Source organism: Aedes aegypti, chromosome 1 (genome assembly GCF_002204515.2).
Source record: "Aedes aegypti strain LVP_AGWG chromosome 1, AaegL5.0 Primary Assembly, whole genome shotgun sequence".
NCBI lineage: Eukaryota > Metazoa > Arthropoda > Insecta > Diptera > Culicidae > Aedes > Aedes aegypti.
The window spans coordinates 16,257,351-16,281,962 of NC_035107.1; the positions used below are offsets into that span (position 1 = coordinate 16,257,351).

A 24,612-nucleotide genomic window follows, 5' to 3' on the forward strand; every position below is an offset into this window, starting at 1 on the left:
TTTTGACCCCCTCCCTCTCGTGCGTAACGCTTTTTGTATGAAAAATTTATTTTATTTTGTATGAGCCGTAACGCTTGAGCTTACTCCCCCCTCCCCCTAGAGCGTTACGTAATTAGTGGACGCCGCCTTAAAGAAATGTTTCTAATTTTTTGTACTAAACATTTTTAACTGTAATATTTACACAACCCTCAACTCGTACTCAATTTATTCTTATCCTGCGTTAAACATCAAAAAATTTATTTGAACTAGGTGAAATTAGAGGTGGCACTTTTACCCCGGGTGTCACTCTTGCCCCATGTCCCCCTAGTTAAAAATTGATGTAATAATGACATAAACAGGTGTATATAGATTGTGCCAAGAATGAATGTAATTTCAGCCAGCAATTCGGTAGAAATGCAGACGTAAATGAATTGAAATTGAGTCCAGAATAAAGTAGATATTGAGTCGAGAATGAGTGGAGTAGAAACGAGTAATGATTGAGTTGAAGAAAGACATTAACAAATGTAGATTGTGCCAAAATGAGAGTAATTTGAGTGAGCAATGAGATCGAAATGCAGACGTAAATGAATGGAAATAGAGTCGAGAGTCAAGTAGGGATTGTATCTAGAATGAGTGGAGATTGAGTCAAAAACGAGTGAAGATTGAGTTGAGAATTAGTAAAGATACAGTTAAAAATGGATGTAAGGAAGACAGGCACAAGTGTAGACTGTGTCAAGAATGAGTGAAATTAGATAGAAATGCAGACGTAAATGAATGGAAATTGAGTCGAGAATCAAGTAGAGAATGAATAGAGATTGAATCAAGAATGAGTAGAGTAGAAACTAGTAAAGATTGAGTTGAGAGAATGAGTGAAGATATAGTTGAAAATGGATGTAAGAAAGACATGACTAAGTGTAGATTGTGCCCAAATATGAATGTAATTTCAGTCAGCAATCAGCAGATAGAAATGCAGACGTAAATGAAATTGAGTCGACAATCAAGAACAGATTGAGTAGAGAATGAGTGAATATTGAGTCGAAAATGAGTGGAGCAGACACAGTAAAGATCGAGTTGAAAACTGAGTGAAAATTTAAGTCAGGAGTCAGATGATGGATGGTTGATGAGTAGGAAAAGAATGACTAGAAAATGATTCGACGATGCGTTGTGTAAAGCAACTCGAGAATTCATCGAAAGAGATTAGGAAAACAAGTTGAGAGTTTGCCGAGTTTGGGGCAGTGTGAGTGAGTGATGAATCCCGTTGATTACAAGTCTGGGAAGCATTGAAAGTAAGCATGTGAAGGAAGCAATCTTTCTTTTAAGTTTTGGATGTTTGAAAAACGTTTCTACCTTTCTGAGTTTTTAACTATTCAAAACGGTGAGTTTTTCTATAATCGACGTTTCGGCTCTTTCTAGGGCTTTTCCAAGGGTATAACTGTCAACCGTTATTTGTTAATTTTAATAATGAATGACATATTTTAGGAAATTATATTCCTCTCAAAAATACGGCAAACAGTCGACAGCTTTACCTACTCTACCAGCTTTACTTTCTCATGAGGCCTAACTAAAGATATAAATCTTTGGGCAAATCAAAACTCGCACTTTTGCTTCTTTTTGTATGAAAACTGAGATAGTAAAAACAGCATACCAATCAAAACCTACCTAAATTTGAGTCGAGAATGAATGAAGATTGAGTCAAGAAATAGTGGTTGTTGAGGCAAATCAAATATATAAACAAATGACCATCGTGTCAACAATGAGTATAATTTGAGTCAGTGATTGATGAACATTGAGACGTGAACGTATGAAAATTGAGTCGAGGATAAGTCGAGATTGAATCTACATAGATATTAAGATTAAGACCAAAATGAGGGGAGTTTGAGACAAGAATGAGTAGAAATGGACTGAAGATGTACAGTGTTGGCAGACTCACACTCGAATCTCCATCCCCTGAGAGCAAACTCATTAGAGATCTGCTTCGAAAATCTCATGCATGAGTTGTTCGTGTAAAATCGCTCAATGACACTCAAACTGTCAAAAATGGTGTAGTCATAATGGCTATCAAAAACTCGTGAAAATCAAATGCTTTTGACTTCAGAAGGACAACTATTATTTTACCAGACTAGCAAGAAATCATTGCTTTGTGTGGCTAAACTGTGGAAATCCGAGACAATGGGTGATATGAATAAAAAACTTTGAACTTTACTACATGTAGCATCTACTCAAAAACAAAATCCACAAAGTTTACTACACTTTTGGAATGAATAAAAAACTTTTCGAACATGTAGTACTTACTACTTTCGAACATGAGCAGTGACTGAAGCTGCACGTTAAGAAATTTCCATTCAGAGTGCAGAGTGATTCTGCACGTAAAGAAAAATCTATTCAGAGTGACGCTTAAAATTAATACAATCATGCATATGAAGAAAATGCATGGAATCTAATCGATTACGCGACAATTTGCACAAATCATGAAGGTGCTGTTATTTGACAAAATTTGTAGTGTAATTTTGCGATTAGTCTGGTATTCTCTCTATGTCTATGATTTTATGATGATGGTACATCAAAGAATTTTTCTTCGCCAACGCCAGTGATTGATGATTTTTTAAATACTAGCTTAACATCTATGAATAGATCTTGAGATTACAGCTATCAAATTTGGAACCACATATTTTCTAGCACCAGTACTGAGATTCTGGTGAAATTGCGGTAGAATTTTGATGCTCCTCGCGTGTTTTCTTAACAGCATGTTGAATTCCGATGTTCTAAGTGTTTCTGTGATATTCTCGTTATTTTGGTGAGGTTTCTGATAGTATCCTTGGAATGTCTAGAACTTAGAATGTAGAAATTTTTATGAGAATTGTAGTGATTCCATTGATAGTCGTTAGAATTCAATGAGGTTCTCCCCTAAAACACCAGGGTTCCCTTTGAAATTATTAAAATTCTTAACGATTCCACAAAAAATCCCATCGAAATCTATAAAATATTTACCGACATTCAAAACGTTTATATTAAAGCTTTACTTTGAAATTCCAACGGAACTGGAGATCAACGGAATCTTAAAGGTTTTTACAATAATTACAAAGATGGTCGTTTGGCATAATTTGAAAAAGGAAGATACTGCAGTGGTACAGTAATATGCCGTACCATAAGATGCGTCATAAAACTACATGTTTCTTTTTTTTTTCAAATGGCATGGCATAATTTAGGCGTTGGATATATTTTTGTTAAAAATGCGCCATAATATCCCGGACTTAATGATATTGGTTTCCTTGAAAAATGTTGATTAAGAAGTATGTCCTATCACTAACTGACAACGGAATGTACGATCGTGAGCAGTTTATACACACCCCTTTGCTTAATGGAAGGAATTTGATCAAATTCAATGGGCCGTATGAATAAAATGTAGTAAAGTTGAGTTTACTACATTCTCGGTAGTAAACGCTATATGTGGAACACGAGTGGAACATGTTTGTGTCATTTTCCTTTCTACACCTTTCGAACATACTACAAACAACGCATTGCTATAAATAAAGGTAGCATTTACTACAAAGCTACTGGTAGTTAGCTTCAGAGGTTGCTACACATGCTTTGAGATTGCGGAATTGAATGGAATAGTTTACTTTTGAGTAAAAATTATGGGAAAACGATATGAGTTTTGATATTTCGGAAGGTATTTTGAGTTTTGCTTAGGAATTCTGAGGTTACGAAAACATTCGCCCCGCCAATGCTGAGATTCCGGTAAGATTACCGGCAGTAGCAATTTGTAATATCCGTGTGAATTCTGGCATTACGATAATTACGTTATTTTCTAGGAATTTTAGGATGTCGGTAGGAATTCAGATATTTATAATGTAATTTGGAATTTTACTTGCAAACTCTGACATCTCAGATTTTCTTTTGAATTCCGGAATTCCTGTAGGAACTTTGGGATTCCGATAGGGATGTCGGATTTTTTATGATAATTCTGGAAGTTTAAATACCATTCTAGGAATATTGCGGAAATATTAGGAATCTGGTAAAAACTCTAGAATTGGGGTGGGAATGAGATTCCGAATATTAATTTCTTGGAATTCTGTGGGTATCTTTGAGACGGTATTTCTGTAAGAATCTATGAGATTGCGGAGGGATTCCTGCGAATTATTGTGTGAATATTTGTAATTCCGAAAATCAATCTTTGTAATTATTGTAAAAACCTTTAAGATTCCGTTGATCTCCAGTTCCGTTGGAATTTTAAAGTAAAGCTTTAATATAAACGTTTTGAATGTTGGTAAATATTTTATAGATTTCAATGGGATTTTTTGTGGAATCGTTAAGAATTTTAATAATTTCAAAGGGAACCCTGGTGTTTTAGGGGAGATCCTCATTGAATTCTAACGACTACCAATTGAATCACTACAATTCTCAAAAAAATCTCTACATTCTAAGTTCTAGACATTCCAAGGATACTATCAGAAACCCCACCAAAATAACGAGAATATCACAGAAACACTTAGAGCATCGGAATTCAACATACAGTTAAGAAAACACACGGGGAGCATCAAAATTCTACCACAATTTCACCAGAATCTCAGTACTGGTGCTAGAAAATATGTGGTTCCTAATTTGATAGCTGTAATCTCAAGATCTATTCATAAATGTTAAGCTAGTATTTAAAAAATCATCGGCGTTGGCGAAGGCCGAAAACCACCCAGAAAATTCTTTGATGTACCATCATCATAAAATCATAGACATAGAGAGAATACCAGACAAATCGCAAAATTACACTACAAATCTTGTCAAATAACAGCACCTTCATGATTTGTGCAAATTGACGCGTAATCAATTAGATTCCATGCATTTTCTTCATATGCATGATTGTATTAATTTTAAGCGTCACTCTGAATAGATTATTCTTTACGTGCAGAATCACTCTGCACTCTGAATGGAAATTTCTTAACGTACAGCTTCAGTCACTGCTCATGTTCGAAAGTAGTAAGTACTACATGTTCGAAAAGTTTTTTATTCATTCCAAAAGTGTAGTAAACTTTGTGGATTTTGTTTTTGAGTAGATGCTACATGTAGTAAAGTTCAAAGTTTTTTATTCATATCACCCAATGTTTTTCACAATTATGCCAAACGGCTATTATGCCAAATGGCGATTATGCCAAACGACCGTTATGCCAAATGGCATTATGCAGGCCTGGTAGCGAGTCACTTTTTAGTGACTTGGTCACTTTTTTCGACCTGGTCACTAAAAGTCACTATTTACCGCAAAAAGTCACTTAAGTCACTTTTTTCAGAAAAATGGTCACTAAAGTCACTATTTTCGTGATTTGAAGCAAACATTTTTCTTAACATCTTTAAAGTGTCTTCACTAAGTTTCTGGAAGAATTCAGGTGAATATTGCATAGACATTTCTGACAGAATATCTGAAATTTATTCGTTGGATTATGTGATAAAAGTTCTAGTGGAGTATTGATAACTTTTTCTCTTTGAGATTTGAGTATTGTACTTTTTAATTCCACTCTAATTAATGTGATCTTAATTCCTGACAGACCTTCTAAATTTATTTAGATGAATATCTGGATAAATCAACTAAGAATAGCCTGAAGGGACCTTTAACTGACCCATTGAAGAAAGCTTAACTAAAGTCTTTCAAGAAAGAAGCCTTACATTCTCTGTAATTATAATCAAAAATTGTTTAACAAATTTGTCAGAAACTTGTTCAGGAATTTAGCCTTTGATAATTTACTAAGAAACTAGTTTGGATTTTTTTTTTAGAAATGGAATCCAAAATTTCAAAAGAATTTTGACAAATCCGTGGATTTAGCCTACCCTTTTAACTCTACGATTTCGAACGACTATTCATATTCCAACTACGCGCTTTGAAATAGAAATAGTCGTTGCTTGAACGCACATGGGCGCATAGGGTAATTAATTTGAAATCAGTTTAATGAATAAGTGTTATTTATAAGTCTTTGTTGATACGATTGTTTTGGATACTTTTGAATCTATATTATTGTAATGCGTCTCATCATCATCACTATCTAATTACTTTTCAGTTTTTCTCGAGTTCATCAAAAATAGATGAAGCTTCAAAGCTACCTTGTGAGTTGATGCCCAGGTAACATTGGTAGCAGAATAACAGTTTATTCAGTTGAAATAAGCTGTATAAACCACATTTTAGCTAAATAAGCTGTTATCCAGCTAGCAATATTTCTTGGTTCAGAGTTAATTTACAAATAAATTCTTGGATTTTTTGTCTTCTATATTTAAATTTTCGATTATGCCTGGAATTCCACTAGAAGATCAATGAATGTATCTATAATTTCGTCAAATCCCCTTACTCTCGAACTCTTCCTGAAATGTCCTGACAAATACATAATACACATGTGGGCCTCGTGGCCGTGCGGTTAGAGTCGTCAGGCGCATCGTGTCATGGGGTGTGGGTTCGATTCCCGCTTCAGCCATTGAAACTTTTCGCCAGAATTGTTTCTCGGCTGAGCCACTGGAGCATGCTTGTCCATTGTCTATATTGTTAAGTTACAGTCTGTGCAGCTAAATGGCTGAAGACGGTGTCCGTGTCTTTTTTTTTAAATACATAAAGCATCCCGGGTAGAGGAAAATTGCAAAAGAATAACAAAACTCACCATTAAAATAGAATGTTTGAATAGCAAAATTTGTTCTTTGTTTGTTTGAAATAAGAGATAAAATAACAAAAATAATAACTAAGTTTATATGGCATAAAAACTAAATAATATCATATTTTGCCACTGTAATAACAAAATAATAGTAAAAATATGGGCAACAGTAAATAACAAAATATGTTATTATTTTAATATTGATAACAAAATAATAACTAAATAAGCTATTCACGAGTAAATCAAAATAATGGTAATTTTAGTTCTTTGACTTTAATATCTAAATTGAGCATGATTGAAAAATAAACTTTTAGCTTTCCTGCAAAAAACATTTGCTTTTTAAATCTTCAATGAATATCATACGAATTGTAAAATGAGCTATTATGGCAAAATTTGATGTTGGTTTGTTCTCATGAATTATTTCAATAAAGTTTTCAAATATTAAAATAATGACATATTTTACTGTGATGGCGATGTTTGTTATTCTTTAGATATTTAATGTGTTTTTAGTATTTTTGCACAAATAACAAATTTTACCATGATAGTATATTTTGTTATTGATCAGTTATTACATGACTTTCAAGTATAACATACCAATGACAAATTTTGCTATGATTGTATGTTTTGCTATTGATGAGATATTTATGTCATATATTAATAACATAATAATGGTTAAACTAGATATGATTGCAAAATTTGTTGTTATTGTACCATTATTTTGTTATTCACCTCTACCCGGGATGTTTCTAAGAAGCTCGCAAATCTGGCATATGAAAAGAACATTAATGCCAATAGAGTTTTGCCACAGTTTCTTTCTTTAGAGTTGATGAATTTTGAATCTCCTGGAGGTTTGCCTCTACCGACTGGAATTCGAGATTTAAAGTTATTGCGTATGCCTAGCTCTGTACCCTAGATATTTTGCGCCCGTGAAAGATTAACACATTGTTTATTGCACACTCTGAACCTTGATAATGTTTTATATCTATTGTAATTCGGTGAAATTATATGTATACGTTAAAAACAATTATTCGTATGTACATTTGAAGGTGATAATATGTATTGGTCATCTCGAGAAATTTCAAGTTACAAACAAAAATGAGTATTTTCTCTGTATTATACGTAGTTTTGGGAAAATTGTGTAGTTTCTTGAGTTTCAAACTTACATAATTGTTCTTGAATGTTGTTCATCAAATACATATGTACATTTGAAAGTGATAATATCTATTGGTCATCTCGAGAAATTTCAAGTTACAAACAAAATAAGTATTTTTTCTGTATTATACGTATTTTAGTGAAAATTTTGTAGTTTCTTGAAAGATAAATTTACAACATTGTTCTGGAAAGTTGTTCACTATATACATATGTACATTTAAAGGTGATAATATGTATTGGTCATTGCGATAAATTTCAAGTTTCAAACAAAATAAGCATTTTATCTGTATTATACGTAAATTTGTGAAGATTGTGTGGTTCTTTTTAAGATAAATTACCAAAAAGTTTTCATTTTTGTGCTCATTTCAAGCAAAAAATATGTATAGATCTTCGCGATGAAAAAAAGTTATTATCAAAAAACAGCATTTTTTTAAGACTTGCCTCGGGTTTTTTAGTTCTCAAGATTATAATACTGTACAAATTTGAGTTCTCAACATTTTGCAGTAATCTTGATACCTGGGAAGATTGATGCGTGAAAAAAGATTAGAAATCGAATGAAAACTCACTGAGATATAGCGAGTTGAAAATACCATTCCTACTGATTTTGGGTCACAGCCGCCGGAGTGTTAATGACATATTTCGAAATACTAAAGGCAATTTATTTTAAATTTCAAATAATGTCTAGGCTTGTAAATATTTTTAGACATAGAGACCTGTAAAGATCATATTTTTGATTCTGAACTTTTATTTTGGATTAATGTTTGTAGTTATGAAGTAATTTTTTAGTCACTATTTGGTCACTTTTTTGGTAATTTTAGTCACTAAAGTCACTATTATTTTGCTGTCTGACTGCTACCAGCCCTGCATTATGCCAAACGGGGTAGACCCCGGATGAGGTTAGCATCGAGGCATTAGAGGAAATGTTTCGAGTATGAGTTTCGATTGAATATTGATGCGAACACAATTTCAGTCGTGAATGAATGATTAAATCAAGACAAAAATTAGTTTAGTTTGATTCAAGAAAAGATTGAATGACAGACGGTTTTGGAGCGGGATCTGAGACTAAAATCGAGAATGCATTAGAATTGCATCAATAATGCATGTCGATTGAGTCTAGATTTAGAAGAAAGTTATGTCAAGAATAAGATAGAGCTGAATTCAATAATTGGTGGGGGTTGCGTCGAGAAAGAGTTGAAAAATGAGATGGACATTGAGTCACGAATGAGTGCAGCTTGTATTAAAAGTGAAAATCTAGAAAGTGATTACATTTGACTGGAAAATTAATGACTTGAAAACTAATAGAACTAGTGCAAATCTAGTCGGAAAAGTAAGAGATCGAGTGAAAATTTAAATCAGGGTAAATGATGATTGAGCTGAAAACGGTTGAAATAGAGTCGAGAGTTTTGTGGCAAATTAAATCGAAAATGAATGAATTGAATGTTGAGTCAAGAACAAGTGGAACAGAAAATTAGTAAAGATTGATTCGGAAGTAGTTGGAGATTCAATTACGAATGACATTCTCTTCTCATTACTAGTGAATGAGTTTGAGTAATTGATTCGAAGGAGATATGGAGGTTAAGTTGGAAATCAGTTAATTATTTCAGATTAATTCAAGATAGCGATGAAGATTGAGTCAAGAAAGAATATAAATTCAGCTGAGAAATGATGTTGTCGAAAAAGTTGAAAATGTGATAGAAATGGAGTCGACAATGAGTGAAAATCAAGTGAGAACGAAATGGGAATTGAGTGAAGAAAATGAGTACCGATTGAAACAAGAAAGAAAGTATTTAATAAAAACTAAATCGATTCGTGAATAGGTAACGATTAAGTCCAGAAAGAGAAAAAGATTAAGTTTAAATTGTGATAAAAATTGAGTGACATGGATATTGAGTCGAGAATGAACGGAGATTGAGCAGAGAATAAGCGCAGATTGTGTCTGGGATGAATCTCTCTCAGAGCTTTCTGGAGAATACCTCTCAAAGAATTCTTTAGAATCCCTTTAAGAGGATTCTGGAGAATCTCACTCAGAGGTTTCTGGAGATTCCCTCGCAGAGGACTCTGCAGAATCCCTTTCAGAGGATTTTGGAGATTCCCTCTCAGATGATTTTTGAAAATCCCTCTCAGAAGATTCCGGAGAATCCCTTTCAGAGGATTTTGTAGAGTCCCTTTCAAAGGATTCCGGAGAATCCCTATCAGAGGGATCAGGAGAATTCCTCCCAAAGGATTCCGGAGAATCCGTCTCAGGGGATTCCGAAGAATCCCTCTTAGAGAATTCTAGAGAATGCCTTCTGAGGGTTCTGGAGAATCCTCTCAGCGGATTTTGAAGAATCCCTCTCAGAGGGTTCTGGAGAATCCCTCTCAGAGGGTTCCGGAGAATCCCTCTTAGGACTCTGGAGAATACCGTCGAAGAAATCCTTCTAAAGGACTCCAGAATCCTTTAGAAGGATTTCTTCGAAGGTATTTTCCAGAGTCCCCAGAGAGATTCTCCGGAATCCTCTGAGAGGGATTCTCCAGAACCCTCTGAGAGGGATTCTCCAAAATTCTCTGAGAGGATTCTCCAGAACCCTCTGAATTCCCTCGCTGAGGACTCTGTAGAATCCCTTTCAGAGGATTTTGGTGAATCCCTCTCAGAAGATTCTGGAAAATCCCTGTCAGAAAAAAAACATCTCAGAGGATTCTGAAAAATCCCTTTAAGTGAATTCTGAAAAAAAAAAAACATCTCAAAGGATTCTGGAGAATCTCTCTCAGAGGATTCTGGAAAATTCCCCTCAGAGGATTCTGGAGAATCCCTTCCAGAGGATTTTGTAGAATCTCTTTCAAAGGATTCCGGAGAATCTCTCTCGGAGGATTCTGGAGAATCACTCTTAGAGGATCCTGAAGAATCACTCTCAGAGGATCCTGAAGAATCACTCTCAGATTATTCGGGAGAATCACTCAGAGCACTATGGAAAATCTCTCTCTGAAGAATCTGAAAAATCTCTCTGAGGATTCTAAAGAATGCCTCTCAGAGGACTTTGGAGAGTTCCTCTCAGAGGATTCCGGAGAACCTTTCTCAGAAGATTCTGAAAAATCCCTCTAAGTGGATTCTGAAAAAAAAAAACATCTCAAAGGATTCTGGAGAATTCCTCTCAGATGATTCCGAAGGATCCCTCTCAGAGGACTCTGGAGAATACTTTGAAGAAATCCTTCTAAAGGATTCTGGAGAATCTCTCTCAAAGGATTCTGGAGAATCTCTCTCAAAGGATTCTGGAGAATCTCTCTCAAAGGATTCTGGAGAATCTCTCTCAAAGGATTCTGGAGAATCACCTTCAGAGGATCCTGAAGAATCACTCTCAGATGATTAGGGAGAATAACTCTCAGAGCACTATGGAAAATCTCTCTCTGAAGATTCTGAAGAATCTTTCTCTGAGGATTCTAAAGTATGCCTCTCAGAGACTCTGGAGAGTTCCTCTCAGAGGATTCTGGAGAGTCCCTCTCAGAGGATTCCGGAGAATCTCTCTCAGAGGATGCTGAAAAATCCCTCGTAGTGGATCCGGAAAAAACCATCTCAAAGGATTCTGGAGAATCCCTCACAAAGGATTCTGGAGAACCTCTCTCAGAGGGTTCTTGAGAATCCCTTCCAGAATATTTTGAAGAATCACTTTTAGAAGATTCCGGAGAATCCATCTCAGAGGATTCTGGAGAATCCATTTCAGAGGATTCTGGAGAATCCATCTCAGAGGATTCTGGAGAATCCCTCTCAGACGATTCTATAGAATCCCTCTCAGAGGATTCTGGAGAATCCCTTAGAGGGTTCTCGACAATCCCTCTCAGAGTATTCTGAAGAATCGCTGTCGAAGAATTCTGTAGAATCACTTTCAGAGGATTCTAGAGAATTCCTCACACAGGATACTGGAGAAGCACTCTCAGAAGATTCTCTTATCCCTGTAAACAGTTTCTGTGGAATCCCTCTCAGAGGATTCCGGAGAGTCCCTTTCTGAGGACTCCGGAGAGTCCCTTTCAGAGGACTCCGGGGAGTCCCTCTCAAAGGAGTCTATAGGATCCCTTCCTAAGAACTCTGGAAAATTATTTTCAAAGAATTTTTAAGATCATTTCTGAGGTTCCCGGTGATTCATGAGTTTGAAATTCTATCTCTTCAAAAGATTCTTCAGACCAAAGATAAATTGTATAGGATTCAGGAGTTTCTTGGGTATTTAAAGAGTTTAATCTGTTTTAATATGGCTGCTAAAACTCTTCATTAGTCTATGACCCGAACTCTAAACGCCCAACTGATGTGCCTTTCCGTTCCTTCATCTCCCATTCCAGCTCAACCGCCGGGCATTCCGGAAATCTGCAAAAAGTCTCTAGTCTCCTGCCCGGCCGAGGGCGGCCTCGAACTGTTCATCATCGGCAAAAACTTCCTGAAGGACACCAAGGTGGTGTTCCAGCGGCGGAAGGTCCCCCTCGGCGGCGGGGGCGCGAGCACCTCCGCCAAGCCGCCCAGCCTCAGTGTCATCCCGTGGGAGCAGTCGGTCGTGCCCGACAAGGAGTACCTTCAGCAGGTGAGTTCGATGGTTGGGATTCTAGTAGGACTTGATTTCTGATTGATTCCCTACTCAGACGCACCTGATTTGCACGGTTCCGCCGTACGTCACGCAGGACATCGTGGAACCGATTGTAGTACAAATATTCATCATTTCCGCCGGCAAGAAGAGCGAAACGCACAACTTTACCTACACCCCCAAGGGCCATCATACGGCGCTGACGGCGTCCACGACGTTGGGATCCCCGGTCGGAGTGGCAGGAAGTTCCTTCTTCGGATCGCTGGCGTCGGCCGTGGGAGGCGCGCCAAGTCCGGCCACGGCCATGCAGGAAGCGCTGGCCGCCGGAGAAGTGGCCGCCAGTGTCATCGGAGTCGGCGGAGGCCTACCCGGGGGCAGCGTGGGAAATGTAGGGCTGGGGCCGTCGAGTGCCCTGGCAAGCGGAAGTGGAGGCGGTGGAGGAGGAAGCGGTAATACTGGCGCTTCGACAAGCTTCAATCCCCTCAGTTCTAGCTTTAGTGGCCAGCCGAGCGAAGGTAAGAGACTCGATTTTCCCATTTTTTTTGCGTTTTTCGGTGCGATGAATTTCGGGAGAGACTGAGTGTCTCACTCTCCCTCTCTGTCGGAGGAGTTACTTATCTATGGGAATGATAAGAGGTCCCGGAGTTACGGGACAAACCGTGTGCCTCCGGAATGCGAACCGCATCTACATACAACTGTGTCACGTGGATCGTGATTTGGGGTTTAACGTCAATTCCTCCGCAGAGTTAACCTGTTGATTGTATGCTTTGAGAGACCGAAACCGTGAGTGGAAGTGTATGAGTGCATCAAAATTCAGGAATGCATGAGGCGGAGGGAATCGAACACGAAAGGGATGGAAGGGCTTTCTAGAGGTTTTGCGACCGTCAAATCTGCCGTTCACTGCAAAATGGGCTCAATCATAGTTATTTCCAAACGTTCCAACGTTCGAACACGATGGTCGATTGCAATTACCTTCTCATCATCATGATCATCGCCGTTCCCCGTCACGGTGAGTGAAGAAGCGACCGACGACCGGTTTGGGGCTCGTTTCTTACCGGTTTAACGAAAAGGGACTATAGCACCGTGCTGGGTCGATTTGCGGACGGTTTCGTTGCGCGGTGTGAGAGTGGGATTTTTTATTTTAGGAATGGGATGAAATGGGTGATATTGGGCACCGCATTCGAATGAGTGATGAGTGCGAGATGAGTTGTTTTCAATGATATTCATTGAATGAGTGATGAGTGCGAGATATGAGCTACTTTGAATGCTATTCATTGATAAATGAGTGCTCGGGCAAAAGATTCCATGAGTGATGAGTGAGTTATTTTGTCTGTGTGAGTGTTTGTTTGAATGAGTGAATGTGAGAGCGCGAGCCGCACGCAGATTTGACATTTTTCACTTAAGTAAAAATGGGTTCTCTCAACCCTTCCGTTATCAACCCCTCTCCACAGGAGAGTTGGAAAAACACGTTTTTGGCTATAACTTTTTTTTTCGATATTTTTCAACAAAACTTTGACACAAGAAGCGGATATTATTCTACTACTTTGAGGGCTTCTCAGAGCTAGTATCAGATCTCTTATAATGTCGTTTTTGTTTTTTTAGGAACTGGGTCGATGATCAACACATAAACAATTCAACGTCAAGCAAATTGTAGTTTGTTAGTTTTTTCCAAAATTTGACTAGCTTTTGGAAAGGGCCAAACTTTTTCACCCGATTGTTTTCAAAATAATGTATTCGAAAAATGGCAACTCCTACAAAAAAGTGTTGACTTGTAGATAATTATCTAAACTTTCAAATAAAAATACTATAAAAATCTTATTTCTGCAATATAACTAAAGAAAAATTTATTAAAAATTTTAGGTCGATTTAAAAAATGATTTTAATGAAATTTTGTCTTAAGATAGTTAATTATGTTAACTATCAACCGTCTATATACCGCGAGATGGCCACTTTTAAGCAAAAGAAATTCTAACAGAAACTTTTTCTTGTCCGAATGGATTTTTTTAGCGTGTCATTTTCAAACAAAACTAAACAAGTGGAAGTCACAATTATCTCAGAATTTAATGAAGCTCGAAAAGCGAGTCGATTTGTTCTAATCAATTTTCTTTGAATTATCGAGAGTGCCATATAAAAGTTGTCTCAAAAAAAAAAGATATTCAAAATTTAAAGTCGATTTAAAGTTTACTAATTATAAAAAAAGCTTATTGAGCTTCATGGAATTCTGAGATAGATACTTGTTTAGTGTTGTTTGAAAACGACACGCTAAAAATGTTCATTTAAGACAAGAAAAAGTTTTCGTTGGAATTTGTTTCCTGAAAGGGGCCCATCTCGCGATGTATGGAGGATTGGTAGTAAACCTTGAGTCAAAATATCATTCAGAGAACAAATGGACATTTTTAAAATGGACCTAAAAATTTGAAAATCAATTTTCCAGTGTAGGCTACGAATGATTTTTTTTTTTCAGTATTTTTTATTCAAAACCTAAGACAACTATCTATAAGTCATCCAAACGAGACCTTTAGTAGGAGGTGTAATTTTTCGATTACATAATTGCTTTACAGGTTGACCCTTTTCAAAAGACGGTTCAGATAGATTTTGGAAAAAAATAAGTATACCACTTTTACTTCAAGGAAGTCATCCAGGGATCTTTTCAGAAATACTTCTAGAAAAATCTCCACCAATTCACCCAGGAATGCGTCCAAAAATTCTTCCAATGGATTGTTCAAGTGATGTTTTGAGGTATTCCTCTAAAATTTCCTTCAAGAAACTCTTCAGCACTCCAATGCTATTATCTTTCGTAGTTTCCACAGCAATTGCTCTCAAAATTCTTCCAATGTTTCCAGAATTTTCTCCAGTTATTCTTCCATCGATTTTTACAGTTCAAGGATACTTTCTAAACCATTCAGTTATCAGTTTCCAGATTATGTGAAGAAATTAGTTCAACAATTTTTCCAGGAAACCCAACAATGATTTCTCCTGGGCATCCTGCGTCGTTTTTTCAGTCGACGCTAGCTTCCAAGCTTCTGGACGTAAGCTTCCGAGCTTTTGGACGGAACCTTCAAAGCTACTGGACCGAGGCTTCTGAACCAACTAAGCCAACTATTTGATCGGAAGCTTCCAAGCTTTTACACGGAAGCTTCTGAGCTTCTGGGCGGAAGTTTCCAAGCTTCTGGACGAAAGATCACAGCTTCTGGAAGTAAGCTTCCAAGTTTATAGATAGAGGCTTCCAAGATTCTGGATTGAAAGTTTCGAGTCTCTGGATGGAAGCTTCGAAGCTCATGAATAGAAGCATCCAAGCTTCTGGACGTAAGCGTCCAGGATTCTGCACCAAAGTTTCCAACTTTTTGATCAGAAGCTTCCAAGCTGCTGGACGGAAGATCCCAGATTCTGGACGGAAGCTTCCAAGTTTATGAATAAAACCTTCCAAGCTTCTGGATTGAAGTTTTGAAGCCTCTGTATGGAAGCTTCGAAGCTCATGAATGAAAGCTTCCAAGCTTCTGAACGTAATCTTCTAAGCTTCTATACGGAAGCTTTTGGACGGAAGCTTCAAAGCTTCTGGACCGAAGCGTCGAGGCTTCTGAACCAAAGCTTCCAACTTTTTTTATCGGAAGCTTCCAAGCTTCTGGATGGAAGTTTCCAAGCTTCTGGATGGAAGATCACAGCTGGACGGAAACTCTCATGTTTCTGGAAGAAAGCTTCTAAGTCTATGGATTCAGGCTTCCAAGCTTCTGGATTTAAACTTCCAAGCCTCTGGATGGAAGCTTTGAAGCTCTTTAGTGGAAGCATCCAAGCCTCTGGATGGAGGCTTTCAAGTTTTTGGACGGAAGCTTAAAAGCTTCTGGACCGAAACTCCCAGGCTTCTGAACAAGAGCTTCCAACTTTTCGATCGAAAGCTTCCAAGCTTCTGGACGACAGCTTCTGAGTTTTTGGACAGAAGTTTCCAAGCTTCTGAGCGGAAGATCCCAGCTTCTGGACGGAAGCTCCCAAGTTTTTGGAAGGAAGCTTCCAAGTTTATGGGAAGAGGCTTCCAAGCTTCTGAGTTGATGCTTTCAAGCCTCTGGTGGGAAGCTTCGAAGCTTCTGAACGTAAGCTTCCAAGTATCAGGACGGAAGCTTTCGAGCATTTGGACAAAAGCTTTAAACCTTCTGGATGGAAGCTTCAAAGCTTCTGGATCGAAGCGTCCGGGCTTCTGAACCAAAGCTTCAAACTTTGTGATCGGAAGCTTCTGAGCTTCAGGGCGGAAGTTTCCAAGATTCTGGATGGAAGCTTCTATGTTTCTGAGCTTAAGCTTTAAAGATTATGGATTTCATAGGGATTTCTTCAAGAGGTCAGCTACAATTTCTTCCAGAAATTGCTTCGAAAAATGGATTGCTCCAGGAAATTTATTCGAATCTCTTAAAGAGTATCCTTAATATATTAGACCTGGTATTCTTCATGAAGTTCCTCAGAATTTTCTATAGAGTTTCATGTTGGCAATACTTCTGCAGTTGTTTTGAACATTTCTCGAATAAATTGTCTAATAAAGGCTACAAGGATTCTTCCAAAGTTCGTTTAGGGCCACATGAGCAAATAATACAGCAATAATATTTCAGTAGTTGCTCCAATTATTCGTGCACAAATTTCTTCAGAATTCCTTGTTGAAAACACAAGCAGTTCCTTCAGAAAATTCAGCAGGGTAGTATTAAGGAATTGAATTGGTTATTTTTCCAAAAGAAATCTTAGAAATTTATCTAGAGAACTCTCCAAGACTTCCTCAAGAGTACAGTTCTTTCCAAAGAACCGTGCAAGATTTCATCAGAAACTTCTACGTCAAATTAATAATCCTGTGATTTCTTTAAAAAAAACCCAGGCAATTCGCTGGAAACACTTATGGAATGATTCCTAGATAGATTCTTTGAAGAAATCTTTTGAGGACTCTAGAGCACGGTTTTTCAGCGTGCTTTTTGCATGGTCGGGGGTCCACGATGTTGAAAAATGTGGCTCTAGAGCAATTCATGAAGGCGTTCTCAAAGAAATTCTGGACGAAAGATTTGTAGGAAATCTTTGTCTGATCGAATTCTCTGAAGAATCTTTATGAGGATTGTTATCCTGGTACATGTACATATTCTGTTTGATCAAAAGAAATTCAAAATTCTTTATCGGTTTCTCTTCGTCTCATTTTGGTTTCTATTTTGGTCTCTTATTTTCAGACATGGGGTCTTTTTTCAACCATATCATTTACTTCCTCCCCAGCCCAGTATTATTAGAATTATCAAGTTTGAGCTCTCTATTCGTTTTCTATAGCTAAGCTGCAAGTCTGGGCAAATAAAAAAAAAAGTCGTTGGGCCCATTTTGAAGTTACGCCCTTCTGATAATAAAAGTCCACAAATTCAAAGGAAATCAGTTTCTCGTTAACTGTGACTATCAGAAGAAGTATAACATTAAACTTGGCCCACAGATGGTTTTGCTAGTGATTTGTAACCTTTGGGCGGAGTTTTGAACTTCAAGTTCGACAAAAAATTAGAGTTACGCCCATTTTATGCGTAACCACCAGTACCACTAATTTTAAACAGATTGAAGAGGCATTCCAATATCCAATATAAACTTCACATAAGAAATCCACAATTATCCATTTTTCGAAGGCTCAAGTGCTATAAAACATTACGGAGCCAACTTTAGAGGATTATGAATCGTGAAATAATGTTCAGAGGGCTCTAGAGAATTTCTCTCAGAGGATTCTGAAGAAAACCTCTCATAGGATTCTGGAGAATCGCTGTCAGAGGACATCGCAAGATGCATTTTCTAGCAAAAACCTTATTTTGTCCCAAATAAATTTTTTAGCGTGTCATTTTCAAACAAAACTTAACAAGTGAAAGTCACAATTATCTCAGAATTTGATGAAGCTCAATAAGCGAGTCAATTTATTCTAATCGTTTTACTTTAAATTATCTAGAGTGCAAAATAAAAGTTGTCTCATTTGTGGCCTAAACTGAAAATTACAGATTAAAAAAATGTTTAAGACGAGAAAAAGTTTTTGTTGGAATCTAATTTCCTTAAAGAGGGGGCCCTCGCGATGTATGGACGGTTGGTGGTAAACCTTGAGACAAAATTTCATTGATAGAAAAAATTGACATTTTTTAAATCGACCTAAACAATTGAAAATCAATTTTCCAGCGTAGGCCACGAATTTTTTTTTTTTTCAGTATTTTTATCCAAAATTTAAGACAATTATCTACAAATCATCCATACAAGTCTTTTTTGTAGGAGTTGTTATTTTTCGATTACATTATTGCTAAAACAAATCGGGCAAAAAAGTTTGGCCTTTTTCAAAAGATAGTCCTTTGTTACTTCTAGTGATTTCTTCAAAGGTTTCTCCTGGTATACTTTCAGGAACACCTCCAAGGATCTTTTCAGAAATATCTCTGGAGATTTCTCCACCCCTCCACGTCCAGAAATTCCTCCAATGATTTGTTCAAGGGATGTTTAGAGGTATTTCTCTAAAAATTTTCTTCAAGAAATTCTTGAGCCCTCCAATGTTACTATCTTTCGTAATTGCCACAGCAATTACTCTCAAAATTCTTGCAAAGTTTCCAGAATTGGAATATTTAAAAAAAATCTGTACAGGAGTTTCCAGTTTTATGATTTTGCGAAGAAATTTATTTGGGAATTCTTCCTTCCCAACAAGAACTCTTCCAGGACTTCCTACTCCGTTTTCTTCAGTTATTTTTCGGTCTACGAGAGATTCAAAGCTTCTGGACGTAAGCTTCCGAGCTTTTGGACGGAAACTTCAAAGCTTCTGGACGGAAGCTTCCAAGCTTCAGGATGGAAGCTTCTATGCTTCTGAACTAAAGCCCCCAACTTTCTGAACGGAAGCTTCCAAGCTTCTGGAAGAAAGATCCCAGCTTCTAGATGGAAACTTTCAAGGCTATGGATGGAATCTTCTAAGCTCATGGATGGAAGCTTCCAAGTTTCTGAGCGGTAGCTTTGAAGATTCATTCGTAGGAATTCCTTCAAGAATTCATCCATAGTTTCTTCCACGAATTGCTCTCCAAACCTCCATGGATTACTCCAGGAAACCTATTCGAATCTCTTCAAGAGTTCAAGCTTCTGAGTTTCTGGACGTAAGCTTCAAGCTCCTGGACGAAAGCTTCCGAGATTCTGCACGGAAGCTTCCGAGCTTTTGAATTCAAGCTTCCGAGCTTTTGAACGGAAGCTTCAAAGCTTCTGTACCGCAACGTCCAGGCTTCTGGAAGTTTCCAAGCTTCTAGGCGGAAGCTTCTGAGCTTCTGGACGGAAGTTTCGAAGCTTCTGGACGAAAGATACCAGATTCTGGACGGAAACTCACAAGTTTTTGGAAGGAAGCTTCAAAGTTTAAGGATAGAGGCTTCCAAGCTTCTGGATTGAAGTTTTCAAGCCTCTCGATGGAAGCTTCCAAGCCTCTGGACGTAAAGCTTCTAAGCTTCTGGACAGAAGCTTCCGAGCTTTCGGATGAAAGCTTCTAAGCTTTTGAACGGAAGTTTCCAAGCTGCTGGACGGAAGATTCCAGCTTCTGGACGGAAACTTCCAAGTTTATGGATAGAGGCGTCCAAGCTTCTGGATTGAAGCTTTCATGCCGCTGGATGGAAGCTTCCAAGCTTTCGGAAGTAAGCTTCTAAGCTTCTGGGCGGAAGCTTCAGAGCTTTTGGACGGAAGTTTCCGAGCTTTTGGACGGAAGCTTCGAAGCTTCTGGACCGAAGCATCCAGGCTTCTGAACCAAAGCTTCCACCTTTTTTATCAGAAGCTTCCAAGCTGTTGTACGGAAGTTTCCAAGCTTCTGTACGGAAGCTCCCAGCTTCTGGACGGAATCTCCCAAATTTCTGGATAGAAACTTCCAAGCTCTTGGAATGAAGCTTTGAAGCTCATGAATGAAAGCTTCCAAGCATCTGGACGGAAGATTCCACGATTCTGGGCGGAAATTCCCACGTTTCTTGATTGAAGCTTTCAAGCCTCTGTATGGAAGCTTGGAAGCTTCCAAGCTTTCGGAAGTAAGCTTCTAAGCTTCTGGACGGAAGCTTCCGAGCTCTTGCATGGAAGCCTCCGAGCTTTTGGACGGAAGTTTCCGAGCTTTTGGATTCCAGCTTCTGGACAGAAACTTCCAAGTTTATGGATAGAAGCTTCCAAGCTTTTGGATTGAAGCTTTCAAGGAAGTTTCCGAGCTTCTGGATTGAAGCTTTCAAGCCTCTGAATGGAAGCTTCCAAGCTTTCGGAAGTAAGCTTCTAAGCTTCTGGGCGGAAGCTCCCGAGCTTTTGGACGGAAGTTTCCGAGCTTTTGGACGGAAGCTTCAAAGCTTCTGGACCGAAGCGTCCTGGCTTCTGAACCAAAGCTTCCACCTTTTTTATCAGTAGCTTCCAAGCTGTTGTACGGAAGTTTCTGAGTTTTTGGACGGAAGTTTCCAAGCTTCTGGACGGAAGCTCCCAGCTTCTGGACGGAATCTCCCAAATTTCTGGATAGAAACTTCCAAGCTCTTGGATTGAAGCTTTGAAGCTCATGAATGAAAGCTTCCAAGCATCTGGACGGAAGATTCCACGATTCTGGGCGGAAATTTCCAAGTTTCTTGATTGAAGCTTTCAAGCCTCTGTATGGAAGCTTGGAAGCTTCCAAGCTTTCGGAAGTACGCTTCTAAGCTTCTGGACGGAAGCTTCCGAGCTCTTGCATGGAAGCCTCCGAGCTTTTGGACGGAAGTTTCCGAGCTTTTGGATTCCAGCTTCTGGACAGAAACTTCCAAGTTTATGGATAGAAGCTTCCAAGCTTTTGGATTGAAGCTTTCAAGGAAGTTTCCGAGCTTTTGGACGGAAGCTTCAAAGCTTCTGGACCGAAGCGTCCAGGCTTCTGAACCAAAGCTTCCACCTTTTTTTATCAGAAGCTTTCAAGCTGTTGTACGGAAGTTTCTGAGCTTTTGGACGGAAGTTTCCAAGCTTCTGGACGAAAGCTCCCAGCTTCTGGACGGAATCTCCCAAATTTCTGGATAGAAGCTTCCAAGCTCTTGGATTGAAGCTTTGAAGCTTATGAATGAAAGCTTCCGAGCATCTGGACGGAAGATTCCACGATTCTGGGCGGAAATTCCTAAGTTTCTTGATTGAAGCTTTCAAGCCTCTATATGGAAGCTTGGAAGCTTCCAAGCTTTCGGAAGTAAGCTTTTAAGCTTCTGGACGGAAGCTTCCGAGCTCTTGTATGGAAGCTTCCGAGCTTTTGGACTGAAGCGTCCTGGCCTCTGCACCAAAGCTTCCAACTTTTTGATTGGAAGCTTCCAAACTGCTAGACGGAAGATTCCAGTTTCTAGACGGAAACTTTCAAATTTCTGGATGGAAGCTTCCAAGTTTCTGGATAAAGGCTTCCAAGCTTTTGAATTGGAGCTTTCAAGCATCTGGGCGGAAGATTTCAAGCTTCTGGGCGGAAATTTCCAAGTTTCTGGGCGTAAATTCCCTAGTTTCTTAATTGAAGTTCTCAAGCCTCTGGATGGAAGCTGCGAAGCTCACGAATGAAAGCTTTTAAGCTTCTGGACGTATGCTTATAAGCTTCTGGACGGATGCTTCCGAGCTTTTGGATGGAAGCTTACGAGCTTTTGAACGGAAGCTTCCAAGCTTCTTGACCAAAGCGTCCAGGATTCTGAACCGAAGCTTCCTCCAACTTCCTGAATGGAAGCTTCCAAGCTTCTGAGATTCTGAACGGAAGCTTCCAAGTTTCTGGAATGAAGCTTCCACGTTTTTTATAAAGGCCTCCAAGTTTCTGGACGGAAGCTTCCAAGCCTCTGGATGACAGCTTCCAAGTTTCTGGGCAAAAGCTTTGAAGATTATGGATTTCATAGGGATTCCTTCAATAATTCATCCATAGTTTCTTCCAGGAATTGCTTAGAAAAATCCTCCATAGATTATGCCAGGAATCTATTCGAATCTCCTCAAGAGCATCCTAAATATATTAGACCGGGAATTCCTCATGAAGCTGTTCCAGTAATTTCTCTTCAAATTACTATAAAATTTAATGCAGGTATTACTTCTGAAGATCTTTTGAACATTTCTCGACTAATTTGTCTAATAAAGTCTACAAGAGTTCTTCCAAAGTTCGTTTATGGTCAAATCAGTAAATAATACAGCAATTTGCCATTGTTATACAAATTTCTTACGGGTTCGTCATTGTAAAAAACACAAGGAATGTCTTCAGAAAATTCCGGGTATTATCCAGGAATTCAATTGATTATTCTTGCAAGAAATATCTTAGCAGTTTATCTAGAGAATCATCCAAGACTTCCTCAAGAATACAAGATCGGAGATCCTTGCAGGAGTTCATCAGAAACTTATACGGAAAATTGCTGAGAGATACTTAAGAATTTCTCTTGCAATTTCTGAAAAATCTCCTCGACAATTCGCTGGAGACACCTCTGGAATCCATGAAGTTCATGGATATCCTTTTTGAAGAAATCTTGGGAGGACTCTCTAGAACAATTCATGAAAGCATTCTAGGAAACATGCTTGGTTAAATCCTAAATCGTCCAGGATGAAAGTTTTGGGAAACTCTTTGAGGTATTTCTGGAAACAGCTTTGGATGATTTTTTGGTAAAATTACATCAGAAGTAATTCTTAGAAAAATCCTTAGGTTATTCTTGGAAAAAATGCGGATTGAAGCCTTGAAGGTAACATGAACAATAGCCTTGGAATAATTCCATAAGAAGTTTGTAAAAGAAACAACAATTGAACTCCTGAAAAATCTTCGGAGATATACCAGAAAAAAGCTTTGGGTAACTACTTGAGTATTGCTGCAAAACTGCTGAAGAAAAAATCATAAAAAATACCAATAGTACGTTGAGATATTGCAAAAAAAACTCTTTGAAGAGTCTGCATGAGGATTCTTATCTCCTGGTACCTGTTTATATTCTGTTTGAACAAATGAAAACTCTTTCTTGGTCTCTCTTTGTCTATTTTTGGTTTCTTTTTTGGTCTCTTTCTTCAGACATTGGGCCTTTTTTCAACTATTTCATTTACATAGTGCTCCCCACGTCGTTATTATCAGGAAAAAAAAAACTATCAAATCTGAGCTCAATAGTTCTAGAGCTTCTAGTCTGGGAGAAATTTTAATAAAAGCGTAGGACCCGTTTTGAAGTTACGTCCTTTTCATTATAAAATTCCACAAATTCAAAGCAAATCAGTTATATTTTAACGGTTTTTCGTTTACCGTGATTACCAGAAGAAATATAACATTAAACTTGGCTCAAAGATGGTTTGTCTAGCGATTTGTAACCTCTGAGTGGAGTTTTGAATTTCAAGATCGGCCAACTTTAGAGTTACGCCCTTTTAGATGCATAACCACCAGTAGCACTAATTTAAAAAAAAAAGATCGAAGTCGAAGAGGCATTCCAATATCATTAATCATGTTCAAATGTTGTTAACCGCAAACTGTTATTATATTTCGCAGAAGTAATCCACAATCAACTCATTTTTCATAGGCTCAAGTGCTATGAAACATTACGGAGCCAATTTGAATCGTGAAATAATGTTTATACTCAAGTAAAAATTGGGCTAGCAAGTGGCTCTGTAGCTTAGTTGATTTTGTTTCCATAATTTATCCATCTTTACCACGCGTAATGTGTTAATTAACTGAATTATAAAGTGAACTTGATCACTCACATTTAATTTTTTCCAACTTCAATGGGCTTTAAATAATACTTTAGAAACTTTAGCTTACGATTGTGTGCTGTTGTTCATCTTCTTTGGTGCATCTTGCTTTCAGAATTCGATCTCTTTGACCGAGTTTACAGTACCATATTTTAATTGTGTGTAAATTCAGTGTAAGGCGTGTGTGAACAAAAAACTAATGCAGATAAGTTTTCACAACTTGAAAAATGCTTATGAAAAGTAAGGATTATCGAATATCATTTTTTTTTATTCAAAATTCGAGCACTTGATTTTTTATGCCTAATAAGTTAAAATCACACAAGACGTTCAAAATTCAGCATAGATCATAGCTAGAAATTGAAATGTTCGAGATTCTAAGTACGACTTAATCGAAACCGAAGAGGAAATACTTAACAAGATATGACGGATAGCTACCCAGTACTGAAATCCTAAATCGAGACATATTTTTTTAGGTTTACTTGCACATTGCCATATAACAAGTAACCAAGGTTCACCAAATTGTCCAGAACATTGTGCTACCGAAAAAAAAAATAGTTACATCACCGAACTGGCTTCGTAATGCCATAAAGTGCTTGAGCCTGAGAAAACTCAGCAAATCTTGAAAAAAAAAATGAATTGAGACATGTAAATGCTGTTTATCATTTACTACATTAGGACATGATTAACAATATTAA

At 37.9% G+C, this 24,612-nt stretch overlaps 1 protein-coding gene across 5 annotated transcripts in view; it reads left to right on the forward strand.

Annotated features, from left to right (window-relative positions):
- The window catches only part of LOC5574714 (nuclear factor of activated T-cells 5), a 429,601-nt gene that overhangs the window by 242,967 nt on the left and 162,022 nt on the right, over positions 1-24,612 (forward strand). For all 5 annotated transcript variants that reach the window (XM_021839021.1, XM_021839019.1, XM_021839020.1 and 2 more), the window contains 2 exons: positions 12,057-12,292; positions 12,351-12,807. In XM_021839021.1, the coding sequence (XP_021694713.1) occupies positions 12,057-12,292; positions 12,351-12,807 (693 nt within the window). The remainder of the gene's footprint in view (positions 1-12,056; positions 12,293-12,350; positions 12,808-24,612) is intronic.